General features: G+C 31.9%; 1 protein-coding gene across 6 annotated transcripts in view; it reads right to left on the reverse strand.

The window, feature by feature from the left end:
- The window catches only part of CNKSR2 (connector enhancer of kinase suppressor of Ras 2), a 232,610-nt gene that overhangs the window by 103,101 nt on the left and 106,826 nt on the right, over window positions 1-22,683 (reverse strand). For 3 of the 6 annotated variants that reach the window (XM_041000355.1, XM_041000362.1, XM_041000387.1), the window contains exons 8-9: window positions 20,894-20,962; window positions 6,965-7,111 (exon numbers count right to left, since the gene is read on the reverse strand). In XM_041000355.1, the coding sequence (XP_040856289.1) occupies window positions 6,965-7,111; window positions 20,894-20,962 (216 nt within the window). The remainder of the gene's footprint in view (window positions 1-6,964; window positions 7,112-20,893; window positions 20,963-22,683) is intronic. The other 3 variants (XM_041000379.1, XM_041000371.1, XM_041000396.1) reach the window with 1 other exon arrangement.

Consider the following 22,683-nt stretch of genomic DNA (forward strand, 5'->3'; position numbering starts at 1 on the left):
GATGAATAAGTGAGAAATTCCTAGTGGTAATTATTTAAGAATACACCTATCTCCAATAACTACTTACATGTGTGAAGATATACAGAAGTAATAAATTTTTACATGACAAGCTTCCTTCAGCTAAAAAATGTAGTTTTCTCAGATTTTGAGTTAAATTTTAACAGGTATACTCTGTTGTTTGAAATATCTGAGAATATAATAATGCAAAGTTATAGCTGCTTCAACTGTGGGTGAATTTATGTTTAATCATTTGCTCATAAAGCAGTATGTGAAAACAGTTATCATTATACTATAATGAATTACAAACTTAAGAATAGCGTAGTAATAAAAGAAAATACTCTTTCACCATTTTTTATATTTTGATCTTATATTAAGATGTAAGGGCAGACACTTAGGCATTTTCAACACCTATCAAAAACGAGTATTACTTTAGGACTGTATCTTATCAATCAAGGAAGCATGAAAGAGTGTAACTTGATTCATTATGATATAAATTCAGGAACCTAATGGATTCCATCCATGAAAGACCTTGTCATAACATATTTTTAAATACTGCTTGTGATATAAATTTCTCCTTTCACATATTCAGTGAGCATTTGTCTATAGTTTGTCACTCTTAATGAACAACTCTAAGATTTTTGGGGACACTGGCATGAATCTCCAAAGATGTCAAAATCCTAAACAAAATAGGCATCTCTTGAAATTTCCACTCATAACCTTATATCAATTAATGATAAGTTACTACTGACCAGAGCACTCAGAAATCCAGATAAAAGTTACATGCTCTTGTCAGTATAAAGTAAATAGATACTTAAAACTACAAGCTAAAATATGAAATGCACAAGTCTAAGTAGTAGATGATGGCTTTAGCAATAATATGCTACTCAGCTTAAGATGATTTTAAGAAAGTTATTGCTGTAAAATAAAAATTTTAGCTTTGTAAGGAATCACTGAAATTGCACTTTAAACTTTCAGATGATTAATGATGCTTTTGTGTGCCCCAAATTCTCACATAGAATAATGTTTATGAGCATAGTTTAGAAACATTCTTTATGGAGTGTTCACACAAAATTATACATTCTAACATCTCTTAGCAAGACTGTCTTAATTTAGTTGTCTCTGTCTAGTGAGTGACCCCACTTTTATGCTATAAAAAACTTGAATTAAACCAATGATGAAAAGACAACCAAACATTAAAACAGCGCAGTATGTGTTACATAGGTCAGCTTTAAAATTCCCTTATACTAAGACCACACAAAGTTTGTTTTGCTTTCCAAGGGGTAAATATTCACTGAATACAAATGATTACATTAAACATAAAACCTGTCTGTTATTATACATATATTCATGAAAATAAGTACACCCTTAAATGGATCACAATGCCCTATTATTCTAGCACAAAACATTCACACAAATCCTTCCTGGGTTCAAACATATTTTTGTTACTCATAGCACTAGTATCAGAAATTTCCATTTACATTAACAACTCTCCTCTAAATCATTTTAAAAAGTTTTCCAGAGATTTTATCCTAGACTTTGGAATATAAGAAATTTCACACAAACTCCTGTGTCTTAATCATGTAAAGCATGCTATTTGAAAATTGCTTAGCATAAATTTCTCCAGGCAAGCTTTTTGAAATTAGGTTACAGGGAAAGGGAAAATATAAGCAATCACAATTATTCCCCTCTCAGTTCGTTAATAGCTTTAAAAAAAAAGGATTCAGTTATAAGTACAATAAGTTTGAAAAGTATATAATTTTTCTTTTCTTGTAAGACCAACCAGAAAACATTCTTTTCCTGACCATAAATTTGACCAGGAAATCACATCTCCCTTAGGTAAAAACTGTAGATGTGTATGTGCAGTTACACAGTATATAACTAACATAGACTCAGTTATACTACAAAATGGTGTTTTCCACAAACCATTAAATTTTGCACCTGCGACTGAGGCTAAGATTAATTTTAAATCCTATGGGCATAAGTAAACTACAACATTAAAACTGGGCTTCCATTGTTTCAAACTATAGTAAACATAATTTGAGTGATATTAAGAAAGAATGGATACTTTTTGCACTATGGGTGACTATTTGTAGTCAATGTTAACATTTTGAAAGTGTTGGGCTCAAAAATCAGCATTACTGAGATCCTTTAATTGCTTTGCTTAAACATTTCAGTGAAAATTTGATGTGACAACTGCTTATAGCTATATTCTAATTTGAGCATATAAACATAAGAGTTGCTTAAGTCAGAATTACACTTTCAGTTAGTTTTATTTTCCTTCCCATTGTCCTGCCTAGTATTGCTTTTTGTCTCTTTCAAAATGTTTTGATTTATCAAAACTCTGAAACATAAACTTCATCACTATTTTTTTTTCAGTTTGGCAATCTGTAACTTGAATATGGAAGCAAATTGCAGTGTACTCCTGTGTTGATTTTTTCCAGAATGACTTTAACCAGTCATATTCTGTATATACTTGAAATGTAACACAATCAGTATTAAGTTGTTCTACAAATTGGTAGACAAAATTGTGTGCTTTGGACTCTATTTCTTTTTCTGCTCAGTTATTCACATGGCCTGTACAACTGGTATCAAAACAATGCTGCACTATAAAATTAAAGGGAAAAGTACAAGATCACAGAATCACATAGGTAATTAAGAAATCTATGGAAAATGTCAGTATTTCTAAATCAGTATGTTAAACTTAAGTATTAATTTTACTGATTCTTGTATGTATTCTAAAAAACCCACAAACATATCTGGTATCTTGATGTTTTTAAAGTTATTATTTCTTAGTGATGATCTTAAAGAACACTGACAACGTCCAACATTCATGGAAATGTCCCATATACCTCTCCTAAGGAGAAAATGCCAACACTCATGCATGCTCTTAGCCTATGTATACTGAAAATCCAAATGCCTAAAAAATATCTCGAGGTTTAGTCACAGTTCTCTAAGATTTTCTCATTGGATTAGAAACTTGACCATAAGCAATCACCATGTTTAACACATTCCAGAAAAATAGCAGGGGGCGCCACTAACATGTTTTGCAAAACAGCTTTCACAAAGTGAGGAATCCCCAGTTTGCTTTCTTAGAATAAAAGATGCTTTCTCAGATAAGACTTCTCTACGCATGGGTAAAAATGACAACAGATTTTAATCTTCCAGATATAATGACACCTGCTTATCATATTTGGCTATGGATCCTTAAGTTCCTCAATTCTGTCACAAAATGTCTGAGATCAGGGATTTATCGAAAGAGGTGCCAAATTCCATGAAATGTACTAATGAAATTTCTCTGAGCATGAAGTTAAATTGTATGCTTTTGTTTATTTTACTAGAATTTCATCAATGCATTTCAAATAGCATTGAGAAATCAAAATTTATAGCAAAAACTTCCACTTTAATTAAAACATGGTATTCTTTAACAATCTCCCACTTTAGGGTAGATGAGGTTATATTTTGTTTATACAAATAAAATTAGTCCCTTATTACTTTAAAAATTACTAGTATTCATCTTAGAACAAAGTTTTTCTTCTAAAAGAATCATGTATTAGTATCTACTTGGATAACACACAAAGTTTGATATATTTTATCTGAAAATGCCAGTAGATATATAAGAAAATGACAAAATAGACACACTGAGTTAAGGAAATGCCAGAGTCCTTTCATTTCCTTTGTTTTAAATAATTTAGTAGATTGCTGGTACATCCTCTGAAAAAGAAATAATCTAATGTCCAATAATTCAAGTTTGAAAGTTGAAGTTTAATATTTTTAGGTGAGTGACTCGACGTTTTGGCTCTAAAGCATTTGTGCAACATACAAGAAGCAAGAATACACTAATAGCACTTGTGTCTTGACAGAGGATTTCTGCTACATTAGCATAAGTTGAAATACTGAAATGTTCTAATGTTTCCAAGGCGCAAAGGAAGAATATGACCTCATATGAAGTCAAGAATCCACATATGCCTTCAAGGCCTTGTCATTTTACCATTTCTTTAACATTGCCCCTGTGGAGGCAACCTATTTTCAGTCTCCAGATTCTGGTGCCTTCAGGCTTTGTCCACCTTTACTACACAGGATTTCAGATGTTTTCCATTATGCTTCTCAATGTCTTTGTATTTTACCACAGCCTTAAATCAAGGAAGAACTCTTTTTTGGGTGTTTGGGTTAGTGGTTAAGGCACCTGTGACTCGGATCAAATGGATGCTAGCTCCTATTCCAACTTCCTGGCTCCGGGCTTTGGTTGTTTCAGCCCTGCTCTTATAGGCACTGCGGAGTGAACCGGTGTGCTCATGTTCTATCCCACTGTTTTTCGCCGCTTAGATAATTAAAAATTTTACAAAACGAATTAACTTCATAACAGCACAATTTCATGTCTTCAAAATATGTTTGTTGGTAGTGGTGATGGTGGTGGCAGTGGTGGTAGAGGTATACGTCAGAGAACGTACTCATTGCTGTCACTTCTAAGACCTTGTTTAGCACTGCAAGGAAGTATATAACTGACACTAGCATACTTCCCTGCTCTGTGAAAAAGCCAACCACCAAAGTAATTTTTGAAGTTAGAAGCAGTTTTTTGCATGTTGAGTAGTATGGTTTATCAATGAATGGTTGACCTTTTCCAAAACATTTCAGGTAAACAATTAGAGTTAAGATAAGAAATTTCGAAAATATTAGCAAATATATGTACCCATGTACATACATGCATTCTCTCTCTATATATACTTTATATATACACATGTACTTCTCTAAATGCTTCTTCCACACTTAAGTATTCTTAAAAATGAACCTTAAATATTTATTATTTTATTTGAAAGGCAGGTTTACACAGAGAAAGAATGGGAGACAGAGAGATCTTCCATCCTATACATCACTCCCTAAATTCCTTAAATGTCCACAATGGCAGGAGATGGGCCAGTCTGAAGCCAGGAGCCTGGAGCTTCCTCCTGTCTCCCCCATAGGTATAGGGGCCCAAAGACTTGGACCACCCTTTGCTGCCTTATCAGGCATACCAGTAGGGAGTTGGATTGGATAGGAGCAGCAAGGATTTGAACCATTGCCTATATAGGATGCCCATACTGAAGGTGAAGGCTTAACCTACAATACCATAGTGCCAGCTCCAACAAAAGGGAAAGTTTTAAGTACATACAGTATAGCTCAATAACAAAATGGGAAGCAAATGTAATAAGATATGACTTGGCACATTTCTTGCTATTTTGGAATTGACCTGGAAACAAACAATGTCATGAAAATTCTATTATAACAACAGGGTAAGAAACGATGTCATATAATTTTAAAAAATAATTTGTATAGCTTTGAGTATATATACCAAGTGTATGTGTAACAACAAAAAAGTTAGTCTTTCAATTATTTTGGCATTTTATATAAAAAGATTCTTGCCTGGATATTGTCATTATTTGAACTTCTCACTTCAGTTTATGCTTGTGGAAAAGGATCTAACAGGAGAACAAACTGTCAATTTGTTTACTACAGATAATCCTCTAACAGAATGCATGAATCACAAGAAACTAGGGTCTTTTGGCGTTCAAAATGAAATAGGAGGGACCAGAGAAGAGCTGGTAACTTGTCTATGCATATACTGAGAAGAAAACACAATAGTTGAAAGTGTGGGCCTCTTCTTCAGGGTTCCTTCCCACTTCCTCAGACTTTAAAGAAGAATCTTTGGGAAAGACACATCAAAAGGAAACTCCGGAAGAGAACAACAAAACAACTTACATTGCATTGAGAAAAAAAAAAAAATGATGTGATGGGAGCGTTTGATCTGCTCATCTATGACTTAGTTAATGAGGTAAACACTGTTGTGAACTTTTAATGAGCATCAGATATCCTTGATAATAAACATACACTGCAAATCAAAAGCATTTGGACATATTAATACATTTTGACAAAGATTCATAGTAAAATTCTAAGTAACTTAATGTTAGAACATTTTATGTTTTTACTTGGCAAGTATGATGTCAGCTTTGAGGCCAATAAGTAGTGAAGTTTTAAAAAATAAAAAACCATAACCTATAAGGCCACTCATATGTAACAGAAAATTTACTTATCAGGAAAAAAATTATGAGTGTTGAAAAGTATCAATAAAGAGCAAAATAACAATTTACATCATTGGCAACAGTGTGTTGTTTTAATGTGAACAATGGGCAGTATTCTAGTTCAGTGGGTACTGAAACTTTTTTTTTAAACATTCGAATTCTAAAATAATAGTCTATCGCAGAAGTGCAGAATTGTTAAGAATAAAAATTTCTACATTGTTTAGAGATTATATGGCTGAAATGAAGGAAAATGTGTTACTTTATTGCCTTTCATCAACCCAAATTGCATTTTCATAACTTTGTTTATAATTCGAAATGAGCATAATTTATCAATATCACAGTTTTCTTTTAGAGTGATGTTTCACACTGAAGAAAATTACAAAAATTCAAATGTGGCAATTTCCCTATTTTGCCACCCTACAAGGTGGAAAAGACAAAAATAATCAGGAGGATTGTACCAAGTACATCTTAATTAATCCAAAATTTCATTTTTCTGCTGTTTATGAGATATTATTAGTGTCTTATGAGCTGATTTAAAAGAATTTTATCAATTATCCTCTAGCTTTCAGAATGTGAGAACAACTTAAAAAATAGATTACAATACAAAAATGAAACTTTCTAGTTTCGATTCTAACCACATTTTGCCATAAATTAATTGTGAATTTTTGGATTATGCGTTAAATGGTTATAAATTAAGGCAAAGTTCTTTATAATTTGGGTTTTAGTTGCTCTTTGAGACTTCATCATAATTAAGCCTATTAGGATAAGCTGTGAAGAGATCATTTTACAAACAAATTTTCAAAAGCATACAAGATTAATCCATATGCTGCTGAGATGAGGCACAATAAAGCATTACTGAGATAATCTATGGCTAAAATGATGGTGTATGACTTATGATTAAGCTTCATTACCTGCAGAGCAAGGGGCTTCCATCTCATATTTTTCAGTAAAGCTGGTGCTGAGGTAAGCATGCTCTGAGGTCGCTTTTTCAAAGTTAAGATAACACCACTCGGGTCCTCTCGTAGTGCATTCACCAAATTTTTCAACTGCCACCCCACCTGGTAACCAGCAAAATCATTACAATAAAATTGAGGTACAGTATTCAAAGATTTAATGTTTTCCCCCTTTAAAAAGACTAGTTTTTTAAAAATTACATACTTGGTGTACCATCCTACCTATGTTTAGGACATACATACTTAAGAAAGAAATTCTACCTTATCAATTAATCATGTTACTGCATTAGAGTCCACATCACTATGAGACAAAAATATTGGACATTTACCATCCTATTAATGGAAAAGTTTATAATGTAAGGAAATTATGTCACCATTAATGTTGCTAAGCTGCTATGTCCACATCTAAGCTCTTGTTCACAAGCACAGTTGAAAAATTCACATGCCTGAAGACAAGGAATTGGCGATGTCCTGAGCTTACAAACCACAACACACACCTTCTCCTCACCACCTCTTAAAGATACATGTTACAAGTGTCTCTCAATTGGACTGCTATTATACTGAAGATAGGAGTACTGACACATCAAAGCAATACTCTGATGCATGGACAGTAGTGTCAATATAAATCTTTCATAGAATAAAAAATGACAAGGTAATGTTACTCCAATGCAGCAGCTATTGGAGATGTGTTTTAATAATCCTATAACTTAAAATATGGTATCCTAAATTTAACGAAGTCATTCTACATATTATCTCAAAACATACTCTAACCTAAACAAAAGTATTTCATAAATGTCTTTAAACCTGCCCCAACTATTAGCCATATTAAATTACTTCACCTATCATTCTTTTAAAATTCTGAACATTGACCTATTTCTTAGTTGGCTTTTAAAACAAAGTACTAATGCTATCTTAAGTAACTGATATCCTAGAACTATGCTTTGAAGAAACACATTTAAAATACCTATAGCTTCAAGTTTTGAAAAAATACATTTAACAAAGCAAGATGAATCTGTCACTACAATTCCAGTGATTTATAATTTTCCCAGGATTTGTCATATAAATATATTGGACCAAACTTATCCTGGATGGTAAGGAGGAGTTATCCAATAGCCTGAGTGATTTAGCTTCTTCCAATGCACTCAAGTGAAAGAGTGTGTGCCTTTTGCCTGACAGTTGTCATACGAGCACTTTCATTAACAGAAGCACCTGATCCCAGACACTATGAAGGAGAGGTCATCTGAAATCCAGTCACCATGGAGACTCTGGTGCATTTAATTAGCATTGATTTGAATTATAACCCCCAAGATAGCTGAATTACGTCATGGCGAAGATAAAAAGTTAGGGCAAACGAGGAACAAGACATTATAAAGCACAAAACTTTAGAGATCTCAGATATGAATCAAACTGCTCATTATGAGACATGGGTAACATGAATAAGAGACTGACAGTTCAAATAGCATATGGTCCATAGAAATGGAACTAGTCAAATGCCTCGCAGTATGTGTAAGTGGAGAATTCTGTGCACCCAAAGGTATGCTACACTGATTCCAATTCCCGAAATCTAAGTAATATCTCGATACCCACTTTTTAATTAGCAAAAGTTACAGCAAAGTGAATTCTAATTTCTGTTTTCATTTTACTTGCCAAAAACCTACAAAAGATGATTTTCAGTTATATGTTTGGAGGGAGAAAAACATACTGATTATCTAAAGAATATGCAAGCACGTTGATAATAACCATTTTAATATTTAATTAACTGTCAATTATACTAAAGCAGTCCACATAGACACTATTTTCCTTTTGTCGATTCTCATTAACGATTTACACACATATTTGCAACCATCAATTTCTTTGCATGTTATTCTATGAAGTGATCACTTGATTAGCTAATGATTTTTAAAGCTAGATGGTGTTTTCCGGTGAAATGTTCAGTGCAATTTGATTCATCCTATTCCTTCAGACTTTTTCAGTAAACAATTCCAAACTTAAGATTTTTTTCCCATGAGAAATTAGAACACATTTTATAATAAAGTTAATTCAGGTAGTTATTAAATTTAGAGGTAGATGTGATTTAATGACAGAAAATCTGGGGTATATAATGTTACTACTTTTTAATCAGCCTTTTCACTATCACTATCATTTGCATAGCATAAAAATGTTTTAAAGAAAAATAATCCAAGATCCATACTAGTATATGCTTTGGCTTTCAATTCTATTTCCACTACCACCAAAATGGACAGAAACAAAAATATTACTTTGCAATATGTATGTCACAGTACTGTTTAAAAAATAAAAAATTATATAATGTAGAAATATACATTAAGGGATATGAAAACTGTTTTATGGGAAAAGGCAAGTTCCAAAACAGCAAATAGTAAACATTATTCATTATGATTGCAGAAAAGAATAAGGACTATAACAAATATTTCCTATTTCATACTTGTATTTCTCAAACTTTAAGCATTGGTTACTTTTATAAACAAAAAACTGCATTTACCATGAATAATATTCCAATTAGAAAATATTATTTACCTAATTCATGAATTACCTAATCAGCATTATTATGGATGTGAAATTTCCACAAAAAGTACAGAACCATAAAGGCAACACTATTCTAAACATTAAAAGGTGGTGATAAGAAAACAAAATCTCCTGTCCATTATATTTTTAGATCAGCACAAATTAAAAATTTATTACCCAGCTGTGCTGAGTAAGTCAAGGCTTAGAGTATCTGCTGATTTTTAATACTATGAATGATTTCAGCAGCTACATGACTTAAGCATTAAGTCAATTTCACACAAAGATTATTGAATTGGACTAAAGCCAGATGAGTAATTTAAAGCCTATGTGGACTAATTTTCTCAAATAATGTAGGGAGATTTTTAGCATCGTAATACTTTTATGCACATAAAGTTACCAGTTCACATGCAATCCTTATGCGAAGTGCTTCTGTCCTTTGCCCTTCCTCACCATCATAAAAGATAATTTCATAATTGCTTTCTATTCTTATACTACATAGAACTCTTAGCAATTGCTCCAATTTATTGAGTCATATAGATTCTATTCTACAGAAAATATCATATGGTTCTAGAGCTCCAGAAAATTCTTGATGATTCTGGTTCCCGGCACATAGTTTCAGACACATAATGATATGGTGAATTCTTGAAATTAATTCATTTCTCTCACTTGTAGTATAATACTTATGATTGAGGGATTATAGAGGAACATAACAAACGGTAAGATAAAAAGAAGCAAATATACACACTTTAAACTCCCCCATTAGTACTTAAATGTAATAATAGACATGGGTAGACAAAATAAGACAAATACAATGGATGAACTAATTTTAATTTTTTTCAAGACATGCTTTCTGTTTTGTAAGTTTCTAGCTATAGTTTTAAAATATTATACATAATAGAACTGATTTAGAAACCATGCCAAGATGCAAGAATATGATGAAAACTGATTATATTCATTGTAAAAAGAAGGAAGAGGGACCCTACTGGTTAATAATAAAAGAGTACAAGCAGATACTATGGGGAATAATTAACTGAGATACAAAATTTAAACACAGTTATGAATAAACATGAAAAAATATTCTAATAATGAAGACATCCAAACTGACTAGTGAAAGACCTCACCATCAAGAGATATCATAATATTCTTGTATACATCAAATGCTTGGATAATTCCCAGGGTCACAATATATCCCAACTGTAACATATCAGGTGGATAGGAGTATTCAGATGATGGCAACAGATTAGCTGAGCAATGTAGGTGGCACACCTACTGCCTACTTGTCCTGCATCTTCTCTTCTTCCTCTTGCAGTAAGTGCAGGTGTATCCTGTAGATTAAGTGTAAAAATCTTTCCTACATTGCATGCTGTATTTTAGCAACAATTTCTTCTTCAAAATTATTCACTAACAACTACCTGCACATAATACCCAAATATTTCTAAATATAATTGTTTCTGATTAAGAGCTATAGTCACTTATTTCTAAATATTTAGTTCATCCTTGCAAAGAACCATATAAATATCAAGTACTAACACTTCACTGGGTTGTATTTTTCATATCTAGGTGATAATCTGTTATTTATATTTTTACTTTTAAAAATGTCAGAATGATAAATTATTACCTCATTTTATGTGTGAAGAAAATGGAAAGAAAAAGACTGTCTTCTGGGCCAAGATACAAATACAGTAAGTGACAAATTCAGAATGTACACTGAAGTCTGTTCAATTGTAGAGTATAGCATCTCTCCTTGACTATCCACTAATAGCTCAAATAAATGCACTATTTAAATGCCAAATTCATTATCTCTTTGGTTTCATTCACCAAGCAAGTTTCCCATAATTCCCTCAAACTGGAGAGGTTGGAGTCAACTAACATTCTTTCCCAATTTTTAATCCAAGCATATGCCCAAAAAGAATAGATCATAACAAATGGTAACAACTAATGCCTTATAATGACTTTGATCTGGCCGGGGTACCTACTTGTTATACTTTACTGCCTTAATGTTTCTAATTTGAGTCTTCTGTAGCTCCAAAATATTGCTACCTTGCAAAAGATTTCTCCTTTTAAAACTTTTGAATAGCTTTCCAAATGGCCCAGTTAAATAACTTAACCTTAAACAGGTATTCCCTCAATACCATCACAGGTTTGTAACTCGTTTTAATGTGTTCCTCAAACTTTACCATATGTTAAAATCACCTGGAAAGCTAGTTTAAAAATGGATTGCGAGTATTACCTCTACATTTTTGATCCAGTAGGTCTGGAAAAGGCTTGAGAATTATTTTTTCAACACACATTTCCACATGATGTTAATGCTACCCAATGCTACACTTCGAGAACTAATGCAATTCCTGATGAATTCCTTGAAGACAGTCTGGAACATTTTAGGATTTTGAGTGGATTATCAAGAGTTAGTTGTGTAGTGAATATATATTCCCTTCAATCACTGATTTTTTTCAGTTACTCCCTTTTTTTCTTTGCAAAAGCAATCTTCCCCCTTGTAACTGTTTTACTCTCACTTCCAGTATCTTACAGACCTACAGAAGCTCATCTTACATGAAATATCTATCACGATTCTTCCTCTCAGAGCAGAATATCTTCCACATGTGATTCTTACAGAATAACATAGGAACATTTTGTGCACTGTTAAACATTTTCCTCACTTCTTGTCTGGATATATTCAAGAATCAATAAAGTGCTTTACAAATGGTAGACACTTATCACAAAAGAGATGGCATGGTGAAATAATAATGTAAATAATTTAGAAGTGTCTTGAAACTCCAAAGAGTTTAGTTTTGAATGTAAAATCAAGAGGTAGTACTAAATTTTTCTCTAAATGTAATATGCTTAAAATTAGTGTAAAATACATTAAATGACTTCCCACCAAATATATATGTACATATATATACACACATATATGCTAATAAGGCTATAGTAAACATTTTTACTCTCAATTAGCAAATAAACTACATTCGTATTAATATCCAAAACCAGCATTTTTGTCTTAGACACGCCAGACCCAAAGACACAGAGGTATAATTATGTCAAGTGGATATAATTTGTATTGTCCTAGAAAGCTTCTACTTTATAATACACATTATATACAGAATGTTAATGTTTCTTTTGAGAAAGATATTTTATGGTAGTTGTAAATAATCTGAGTTTCTCTTCTTCAATAGTTTATTTCATCTATGTTAAGTTCTTGAACACTATAAACTCTTCTTATATGCTATGGATATACGCTTCTTGCTCATTGTCCAAGGTAGCAGAAATCAGTTTCTTCAAACAATGACAGTTATATCACTGATCTATATGCAATTCCAGATAGGTACATTAGAATATATTTCGTACTTCAGATGAACAGGATTAAAATTTCTCAATAAGGACATTAAAATATACCAAATGTCAAAGTCCAGAGATTTTGCTTTGTTGTAGATGGGGCTTTGTAAATGTTGTGAGCAGGTTGAAAATGACAGTGGTGTTTCCAGGGCAAAGGCACCATAAGTGGGCGGGTTGTGAATAATTGGTTGCCAGCATTAGGTACACAAGAGGGTTTGGGGTTGGTGTTGAAGAGATGAGATGCTTCCTTTTCTTTGGGTACATAAAGAATTGTCTCTAACCCTGTTAGAATTTGTCCCCTCCCCTCAAAAAAAAAAAAAAAAAAGAACTTTTCCCAGCCCATTTGTTTTCCAACCAACAGCTGATGAATTACTTGGTCAATAGTGGAAAAGATAATCTCTGCTATGGTCCCAAGTAGCCAAAGACACAAATATGCTTAAATATTCTTATGAATTTAAGCCTGTCAACCCAGACTTTATTTACCTTCTCCATGGTTGTGTTTGCAGTTACAAGTGAGCATTTTTATATCCACAAGCAGGAAAACAGGATACTTCATAAAATACATTCAAAGTTCTTACCCTTCACAAGACAACAGACTCCTTACCACCATTTTCACTTATCCCTGTGTATATCATAGTCTTATTAATAGGTTGTAATGTATAAACAATATCTTGTCATTAATAAAATTTCAGAAACTCAGTGTGCTTATATGAATATCTAATAACATGAATCATGCCATATCAAGTGTCTTCATGCTGTTTTTAAAAACATGAAAGAGACATGATTCAATACCCAACTAATATATATCTAATACGACTAATGATAGTTTCTGCAAAAATTTTTTTGGCTGATGTGTTTAATATAATATTCTGCTCTTATTACCAAGAAGTTATCAAAATATCTAACAAACATTTTATGCCAATTACTACTTTTTGTCTTCAGCAAAACAATGTACGTGGCAAAAAATATCAGGCACTTTAAAAGAAAGGAATTTTGTCAATGTCTTTCAAAGATCCCTGAATTACAAAATTCTGAGTTTCAATCTTCAAGATTCACCTTCAAATACGTTTTCTATATAAACTATTAACAAAAATGCCACTATATTAAAGATTAATATATATTCCTTCACCGAAGGAATATATATGCTTTGTATCACTGCTGTCTCTGCTTCTATGATTGCAGAGTTTTAGGTATTAGCCAGCATCTTAAATATACAGCTCTCTCCAGTCTCTCATTTCAACATGGTATTTAGTAACGGTGCAGTGTCTGAAGCCCAAAGGTTTATACTGGAAGCTTCATGGTTTTCATTCATTGTATTAAAAAAAAAAACCCCTAAAAGTCACTTTTACTTTTATTTTAACATCGATTATGATGTCCTTCGACTTCTTCAAAATATAAAATTGACTAGGTCTGAAAATCTCTAGTACACGCAGTGGTGGGAGAGAAAGGGGGACAGAAAGGGGGGAGAGGGAAATGGACAAGAATTGGGGGAAAGAGAGATTCAGATGCAGGAGGGGAAGGAGGAAAAAGACCATCATATGACAATAAAAAGCAAAACTGAAGCGAACCTCTAATTATATCATAGAAGAACAGAAACATATTTTAAAGAAACAATAACACAGATTTTTAACTAACTTGTAATAAAGATATTTGAAAAGGCTAAATTTCAAGAGAAATTTATAGCTGCAGAGATTTGGAAATCATTAAATTTCAACTATTCCTTCCTGTACTTTGTTTCTGTTCTTACAAAGACATTGACAGTACAGGTATTTTAAAACAGAAAGAATAAACTCGAAGCATCACCACATAAAAATCTAAAGCTCCTACTACAAAACAATTCTGAGAAAATATTTATATTTGTAAAAACTGATGTTTAACTTAGGAACTTAAATGGTAAAACAAAAAGCAGAAGATCACAATTACTCAGAAGTACTCAAAAATTAACGTGCTTAGAAATGTACAATTTGTGTAGAAATGTACAATTTGCTATGAATAATTTTTAACAATCATGTACTTGTAGCCATTAAACAAAAATATCCTCATTTGAAAACATTAGTAAATACTGCAATATGCATCTATATTTATTAAAACATAGGACCAAGGCTTATGTATGTATACATGCATGTCTGTATGTACATAAATATATCCAAACAGAATTCTAAATATTTACTCATGTTTTTCATGTAAGAACTTCCATAATGGCTATGGATACTCTTGCTGAAGAAGTTATCTTTAGAAAAAAATTTTACCAAAATTCCAGCAACTTAGACAAAAAGCTAACTCAACGTCAGGTTCAAATGGGGCCAGAGCAGATTCAATATGCCATCTGATCCAAATAAAAAGAAATCTTTTAACTATCCAGTAGTACAGTAATAAAATGTAGTTGGGATGGTGTGAAAGAAAATATAACAGCAATGAGTGGTGACATTACCTACAGTGTTAGCTACCATGCTGATCAGAATATTACTATAGTGGATAAAACTTGTATTGCAATCCTAGGGCTAAATAACCTAAAAAATTTAAGATTAATATTACTATTTCCTGAATTTCCTATTATATATTGTTCTCTAATAACTGGTAATCGGGCTGTTTAATATTATCTGTTAATTGCTCAGGAGTACTACTGATAGTAAATAGACTAGGCAATTGTTACTGACAGACTGTTCCTTTTTTGGTGGGAATATATAAAAGGACTGAGGTAATTAATACTGATATGCAAATTGCAAGAGTAAGTTATACTTAAGACACATACTTAATAAGTTAACATGCCAGGTAAGAGATACATTTTAAACACACAAAATAACCACTTACAAGAAGACTTTTTAAAAACCCATCATCTAAAATAACTAGATTATATTTACTGTGTATTGACACTGAATGATATTTGTTAATAATAACAAGAAATTAGAGCAACAATTTTAAAAATTACTATTTTCCTCATGAAGCTAGTAAGGATATCACAAATAAGGAGGGAATAAATCAGTATGTAAAAATCTGTAAAGAAGATAATTTGGTTAATAGGAAATTACCCATTACTGAGGCTCCGTATGACTTATCTGCTTTATGTTCAGACTTAAGAAGATAAATTTTAGTTTGATAACAGGAAAATAAAGAAATACAACATTATGTGACAAAGAAATGAACTGATTTGTTCTAGGCAAAACATGAAATACAATTTGTGTCAACATGTGGCACTTCAACCAGTTTCTACAAATTCCCTTCAAAGCCACAAATTAAAATTCAAAGTTCAAAGTAAAATAAGAAGGCTATGAGCTTCTCATAGACTACCTGCTACATGGGTATAGTCTGAGATAAAACATTACTGAGTAACTTAAATCTATGATGCATTGTTTTTAGTTTATAAATACTTCTTTGTAATTCTCCCCATCCAAAATGGTTTAATCCATTTGATCTGCTTACAATATCAAGTTTTAAAAATTTAACATAGTTAATTTAGTCTATTTATCAGAAACACAAGGGAATATGTTCAACACAATGCTAATATAATTAACCTCTGAATTCCAGCAGCATCTGGTACTTACAGAACTAGGAATTGGTGTACCTCAGAGCTAGTGCAATCTAAGGTCCTAGGTTTTAACAATTTGGCAGAAGGAATTACAAGACACACATATATATATTTTTCCTTTGAATAAGGATAGCAGAATAAGAATAAAGATTCAAACAAGGTGAAGAATGGAGGAGAAATAGTCAAGAGAGAAGAGATGAGAATGGCAAAGGAAAGAAGAAAATTGTATTAGGAGGAAAGCTAAAAATAAAAGTAACAACTTAGCAAATTAAAAATGAGCCAGAGAGAAGCATATCTGTTATTAAGACAATATCATGGTATTGATTCCACTCAAGGAATCATTCTTCTCTCCTGATATCCAGGAAAGCAGTTGTACAATGAGAAAAGAAGGCAAGAACTTCAAAAGGTGACACCACTTTTCATCCATTCTGTTCATCTTGGCTTCCCCTTTGAACAATACTCTCCTGTTGTTCTCAGGTTGAAGGAGTAAGAAGGTGAAGATAGAATCAGAAATGAGAGAGCAGAGCTAGAATAAGAGAAAATAATGGAGACATATACATGAAGTTGGAATGAAGTTTCCATTTGACTCAATAGTCCTTCAGTAGGTTCCCTTCCTCCCACCCTCTCTGCTAGCAGAAGTTTTGCTCAACAACGTTTTCCATTTTTGTGGCAACAAAAACCACCAGCTTATGTTCTTTGTCATCCATTTCTTACATTCAATGCTTCATATCCTGATTACTTACTAGAATCTGTCTTCTTCATGAGCACCCCTATTTAATTTTTTTTTCAATTTCAGTATCCTTTATAGTGACATCTACTAAACAATTACTTGCCACAATGTAGTCATCAGGTTTCAGAAGATCTTTCAAAATAACAGTATTTTTAAATATTTATACGAAATAAAAAGAAAAATTTCCCAATGCTATTATCACCCATCATGTATGCTATTCATTGCAATGATATCTTTAAATATATATACTTATAATATATGTATATTATATGTGCACACATATATTATATATACATATATAACACATATATAGTATATATGTGTATATATGTAGAATATATACAATATATAGTATATATTATAATATATGCATATATATGTATAATATATATGTAGTATGAATAGAATCTTAAGGACACTTACCCACCCCAAATAGCTATTAATATTAAATTTAATATATTAATTAGGAAGATGCTAAAATATTTTTAATAATTATAAAGTCTCTGTAGCTAAAAAACAAGCTAAAAGTGAATAATGAGGGCAGGGTTGCTGGTTCAAGCTATGCTGAAGTATCTCCCAGAGATAAGAACGTAGTGGCAGATGAAGTGGCAAAAACCTTGGGAGATTCCAGCAGCCTTGGATCTTCACTGGTGGGGAAGACATGCAATAGCACTCAGTCTGCTTTGCTTGCTTGTTCCTGATTTTTTCTTCTTCCTACCTGGCAGCCATAGTTTTTCCGCCACAGAGGTATGCTGATTTGAAAAGCTTAAAAGCCACTTATAATAAAGAATATAGCAACATGAAAAAGGACATAAAATTTCCAGTTTCATTTCACAAAATATACGTTAAAAAATAACATAAACATCTAATTGGACATCTTGAAGGTACACCAGGCTAGCAATTTGAAAAAAAAAAAAACACAAAGTATTTGAACTCATCTGTGAAACATTGAGCTTTTTTGAACTCTAAGGGAAAATTTTCAAATTGTTTTTTCAGGTACTTTTGAAAAATAATTATGTTTTATACTGCATATTACTACCTTTAATATCAGGAAGTTTTAAAAATTATAGAAAAATTACTAAATGAGTTAGTATCAAGCTATACAGATTTAAATTGGGCTTTTCACTATTCTAAATTGGTACTGAAAAAATTACAAATATTTCACCATACTGGTACATTAAGGGATTGGGGAACTAATATTAATATGTATTACCTCACATTTAATCAAGTTTACTTTTTTATTAAAATCAGCCATTGGTATACATAGTAATGAATGTAAAAACAGAAGGAATATTTGCACACTTTAAATTATTTTTCTATCTGTGAATCCTCTCACAGCAACAAAGCCTTAATAATTTTCAATTAATCACAAATCTATATTGTCTACTAAGAAGTTAAAAGCATTATAAAGACAACAATAAGAAAGAGTGCAAAGTGTGTTGATTTAATCATAACATGTCACTTAAACAGTAAGAAGTAAATATGGCAATGGGTTATGTTTTTAAAAAGGGCTACCTTCATGAAATTCAACATAATTTCCTGTCTCTATTATAATCCAAAATAATTTTGTTGGGCTAGTTTCAGGATTCTAGCTGGTCCAATTGTTGTAGGAGCTAAAAGAGAGGGTAAGAAAGTTAACTGAGCTCCCAATAATAATATGCCTAGCATTTGTGACAGGTGTTTTATATGTCCTACCTTTGGGAAGGAAAACAAGGAGCAAAATAAAATTTCAAACCCTGTTTTTAACTAGGCTGATTCACTCCCTATCTATGTAAAGTCTCAACTTCTTTTCCTCTGAATTTAACTTGGTCCCACTTAATCTCTCACCACAAGGAATCTCCAGAGATTCATGTGCTTACTTAAGACTGCTGCCTTCTTGTTTGTTAATTTCATAATTTAAATTTTGAGAGGGAGAATCATAAAATAAGAGCATATTTCTTGGAGTAAGAGAGGGTGAGTTAGGTGATCATTCTGAGTCTTGATCTCCACATGTGCCTTCTCTGCCGGATTATTTAAAGGAGTTAAATGAAATCAAATATGTAAAATACTTAAGATATACTTGGCATACTGTAAGAATGGAATATAAGTTAACTATGGTTTCTGTCATCATAAAAGCAAAAATGGCTGCTTAAGTACTTACTATGACATACAATTTCAGAGCAAAAAATTAACAAATTTTTCCAACCATGAATCTTTATCTTTCAATATTTAAAACTATCCTTGTGATGAAAAGATGTGTTTACATTTTCCAAGTTTTCAAATGCCAGCAATTGATACAAGTTTTATTAGTAGTATATAGCATTTTAAAATCTCTCACATCCATTTTATAAAAGCCAAAATTCTGTTCCAGAAAACGTATCCTTTAAGCAATTTTAGTTTTCATTAGACACTAATCTCTATTTTTTTAGAACTGATTCACTGGAAATGCACAGATAAATTAGTCAACAGACGTTATATGTGTTAAGATTATATTGCAAAGGAAGGCAGTACAAACTTAGAACAGGGAAAAGCTGCTCATCTACTGAAACAGGTACATTATTCCAATGCCTAAATTCTTATGCTTTGGGACAAGAAATTTAAGTCAGGACAATCAGTTCGTGCAATTTCCAATAATGAGAACAGAAAATCATCAAAACCACCATACTGTGGAATTGTCCATTACCAGTACTATCATCAGGGGCCAACTGTATGTGCATATTTTTAAAGTTTCATCATCTTTCACTTTATTTACACAACGGGCTCATTGAAGAAACATCATGACTTTAATTTTCAGTGTTTGGGAAACTCAGCAAATTGTCACAAATGTTTGTGTATTTCAAAACAAACTGAAATGGCATTTGCCTTCAGATCAGAATCATTTAGAAAAAAATCTTTTCACAATTTTCTTCTTCAATCAGGGCATGCAAAAGCGAATTAAGTTAAATGATCTTAACAGAAAATAATTGTTCACTGTAGAATTAGCTACAAATAGATTTATTTTCAAAAAACCCACATTTGTTTCAAATGAGGATTATTACCAATCATATTACTTTAATTTCTTTTTTTTAGGCACCACAGTTTGGCAGAGAGAGTGAGGGGAACCAGGTGAGCAATTGAGATATTAAAAAAAAAAAAAACCAGTCCAAATGAAAAGTCTATCATTTTCATTTTCTAAATGTAAGATTAAACAAACAAGTCCTTGAAAATCTACCAAAGGCACAGAATGTATTGTCCTTCACTCCTGTGTAAAGGGATTTGTGATAATCATGAGTTCAGAAAGTTTTAGAAATGTATTTATCTAAGTATAATAGTTTTAAAACTAAAACTGTAGTCCTCTATTGGGAAAGAAAGATTTAATTTAGAATTTAAAAAAATAAACAAAAATCCCACTAGACAGTAATGAAGAATGTTAATAGAGAAATGAATGTATGCAATTGAAAACATATCTACTAGGTAATGAAATAATTTATGAAATTCCTAAGTTATTTCAGGAAGTCAATATGTGTCATTACATTAATTTCTATTCAAAACTGCTTTCTCAGATCATGTAATGTATACTATTATGCTGTTCTGTCCATACAGAAATAACATCAAAACTTAACCAACACTGATATTTCCCCATGTTCTCTTAAAGCTATGATTTATATTCCATCAAATAATGAAAAATAAGGTATATTTTTAAAAGCTGTTAGATTTATTTTGTGCACAAACATTTCATTTAATTTAGATTTTCTTAAGGTTTTAGCAAATTTTTAAATAAGTTCCTCCCATTGACTCTTAAGTTAATTATACATACCACAGTCTGATGATTAACTTGAATCACTTCATCACCAGCATGGATTTTCTTACACCGATCTGCAGGTGACTGAATTTAATATAAAAGAAATAATAAAAACAGATTTTAATCAGGCATCTTTTGTCATTAAATACTACAAAAAGTCATCTCTCTAAATTAGACTTAAAATTATAAATGGTTTTTAATGTTGAATATACTACTTATATTCTATGAGTAGCTAAGAACGGAACTAGAAATTAAAGATAACAGGTATTTATGTTATGAAGGAATAAAATACTTCTGAGTTTATTGGAGAGCAATTATTCTATGTTCTAACAGAAAAGTGCTTCAAAAATATATTTCAATTCATGATCATTTTTATTTTGACCCTTTAAAATAATCTAAATAATTCACATTCACGTTAGCAAATCAGTATCTTCACATATGTACATAAAGTCATCAAAGCTTTGAGGCCTAACAATTAAACTGCTAATGTAGTTCTCCAGTAATAATGCCAATTTTGAATAAGGTAGAAAAGCAATTCAAACTATGGGTAACAATTAGCTCAGAATCGCATCATACAACATTCTTTAGTTATCAAAACTTGTGATTTCTGATGTTTCATACAGTGTAACACACCTTAAAAAAATCACAATAAGTGAACAAAAATGCCAACACTTCTATAGGATATGTTGATTCCACCATATTTTTCTTTTCTCACAAGAAGACAAAAAAATCCAGAACAATGTGGAAATCAAAAGTTCACTAGTTTTAAGAAGTGTTTAGTAAAACAAAATGAGATTATTCACAGGTAATGAATTCAAAATATTATTCATTATTTTTCTCCTAGGACTACTGATCATTGATCAGATATATTTTTAAGCACTTTAATACAACATTATGCTTTTGGAGTTCTGAAGATATAGAAAATGTGTTTTTACAAAAAATGTTATTTATGAAATAAATGATGTGATATCACTAGTATGAATTGATAGTTAAAAAATATGATGGGAGAATCTAAAAAGTAAAATGCTACTCTTTAAACTCAGGTACAGGATTATTTTAAAAGCGAGTTTATTTTTATTCACTTCCAATTTCTAATTACCTTAAAAATAAATGAGTCTTTAAGCAATATTAAACTCAACACAGTTTGAAAAGTCACAAGAAAATTATTTGCCATTGTCCAGTATTCATGACCAAAAGAGTATCTCATGTTGAATAACATAAGCGCGTCATTAAGGGGACAGACAGATCTAGCTGAGATGTGAACTTACTGACATAACAAGAAAACAATGCTTTTACTCCACAGTAGCTACTGGAGGTAGTCATCCTGCCAAATAAGGTCAGTGCTATGTAATAATCCTGAAGAATGTAAATCATTATTTAATAGACCTGTAATTGTAGTCTGTCCCAGTGCTAACTGGTCCACAACAGATTTTTTTTTAAAGAAAAGCATAGAAGAAAAATAGCAAATCAATGGCTTTAGGAAAATATAAAAAAGATGACAGTACACAAAGAAACAAACAACTTTTTGTACTGGTACACTAAAATAGAGAATAAATTAGATAAATGATAGTGTTCTGGTCTTAGGCAGTTAGTTCAGGTTCATGAGCTTGGAAGTCATCCTCCCAGACCCAAGTAATCCCTCATGCCCACCTGTGAGTCAAATGAGGCTCATCTATCATTACCTGGAACCTGAGAAAGGGTATTGTTGCACTGTTGCATAACCACCCCCCTTGCAATTCCCCATAAAGGCCCACGAGAGAGAGAGGAGCTCTCTCTTGGTCGGGTGCTTCCTTCACTCTGGCACT

This window comes from Ochotona curzoniae, unplaced genomic scaffold (genome assembly GCF_017591425.1).
Source record: "Ochotona curzoniae isolate NIBS_2020 unplaced genomic scaffold, NIBS_Ocur_1.0 contig_1274, whole genome shotgun sequence".
NCBI lineage: Eukaryota > Metazoa > Chordata > Mammalia > Lagomorpha > Ochotonidae > Ochotona > Ochotona curzoniae.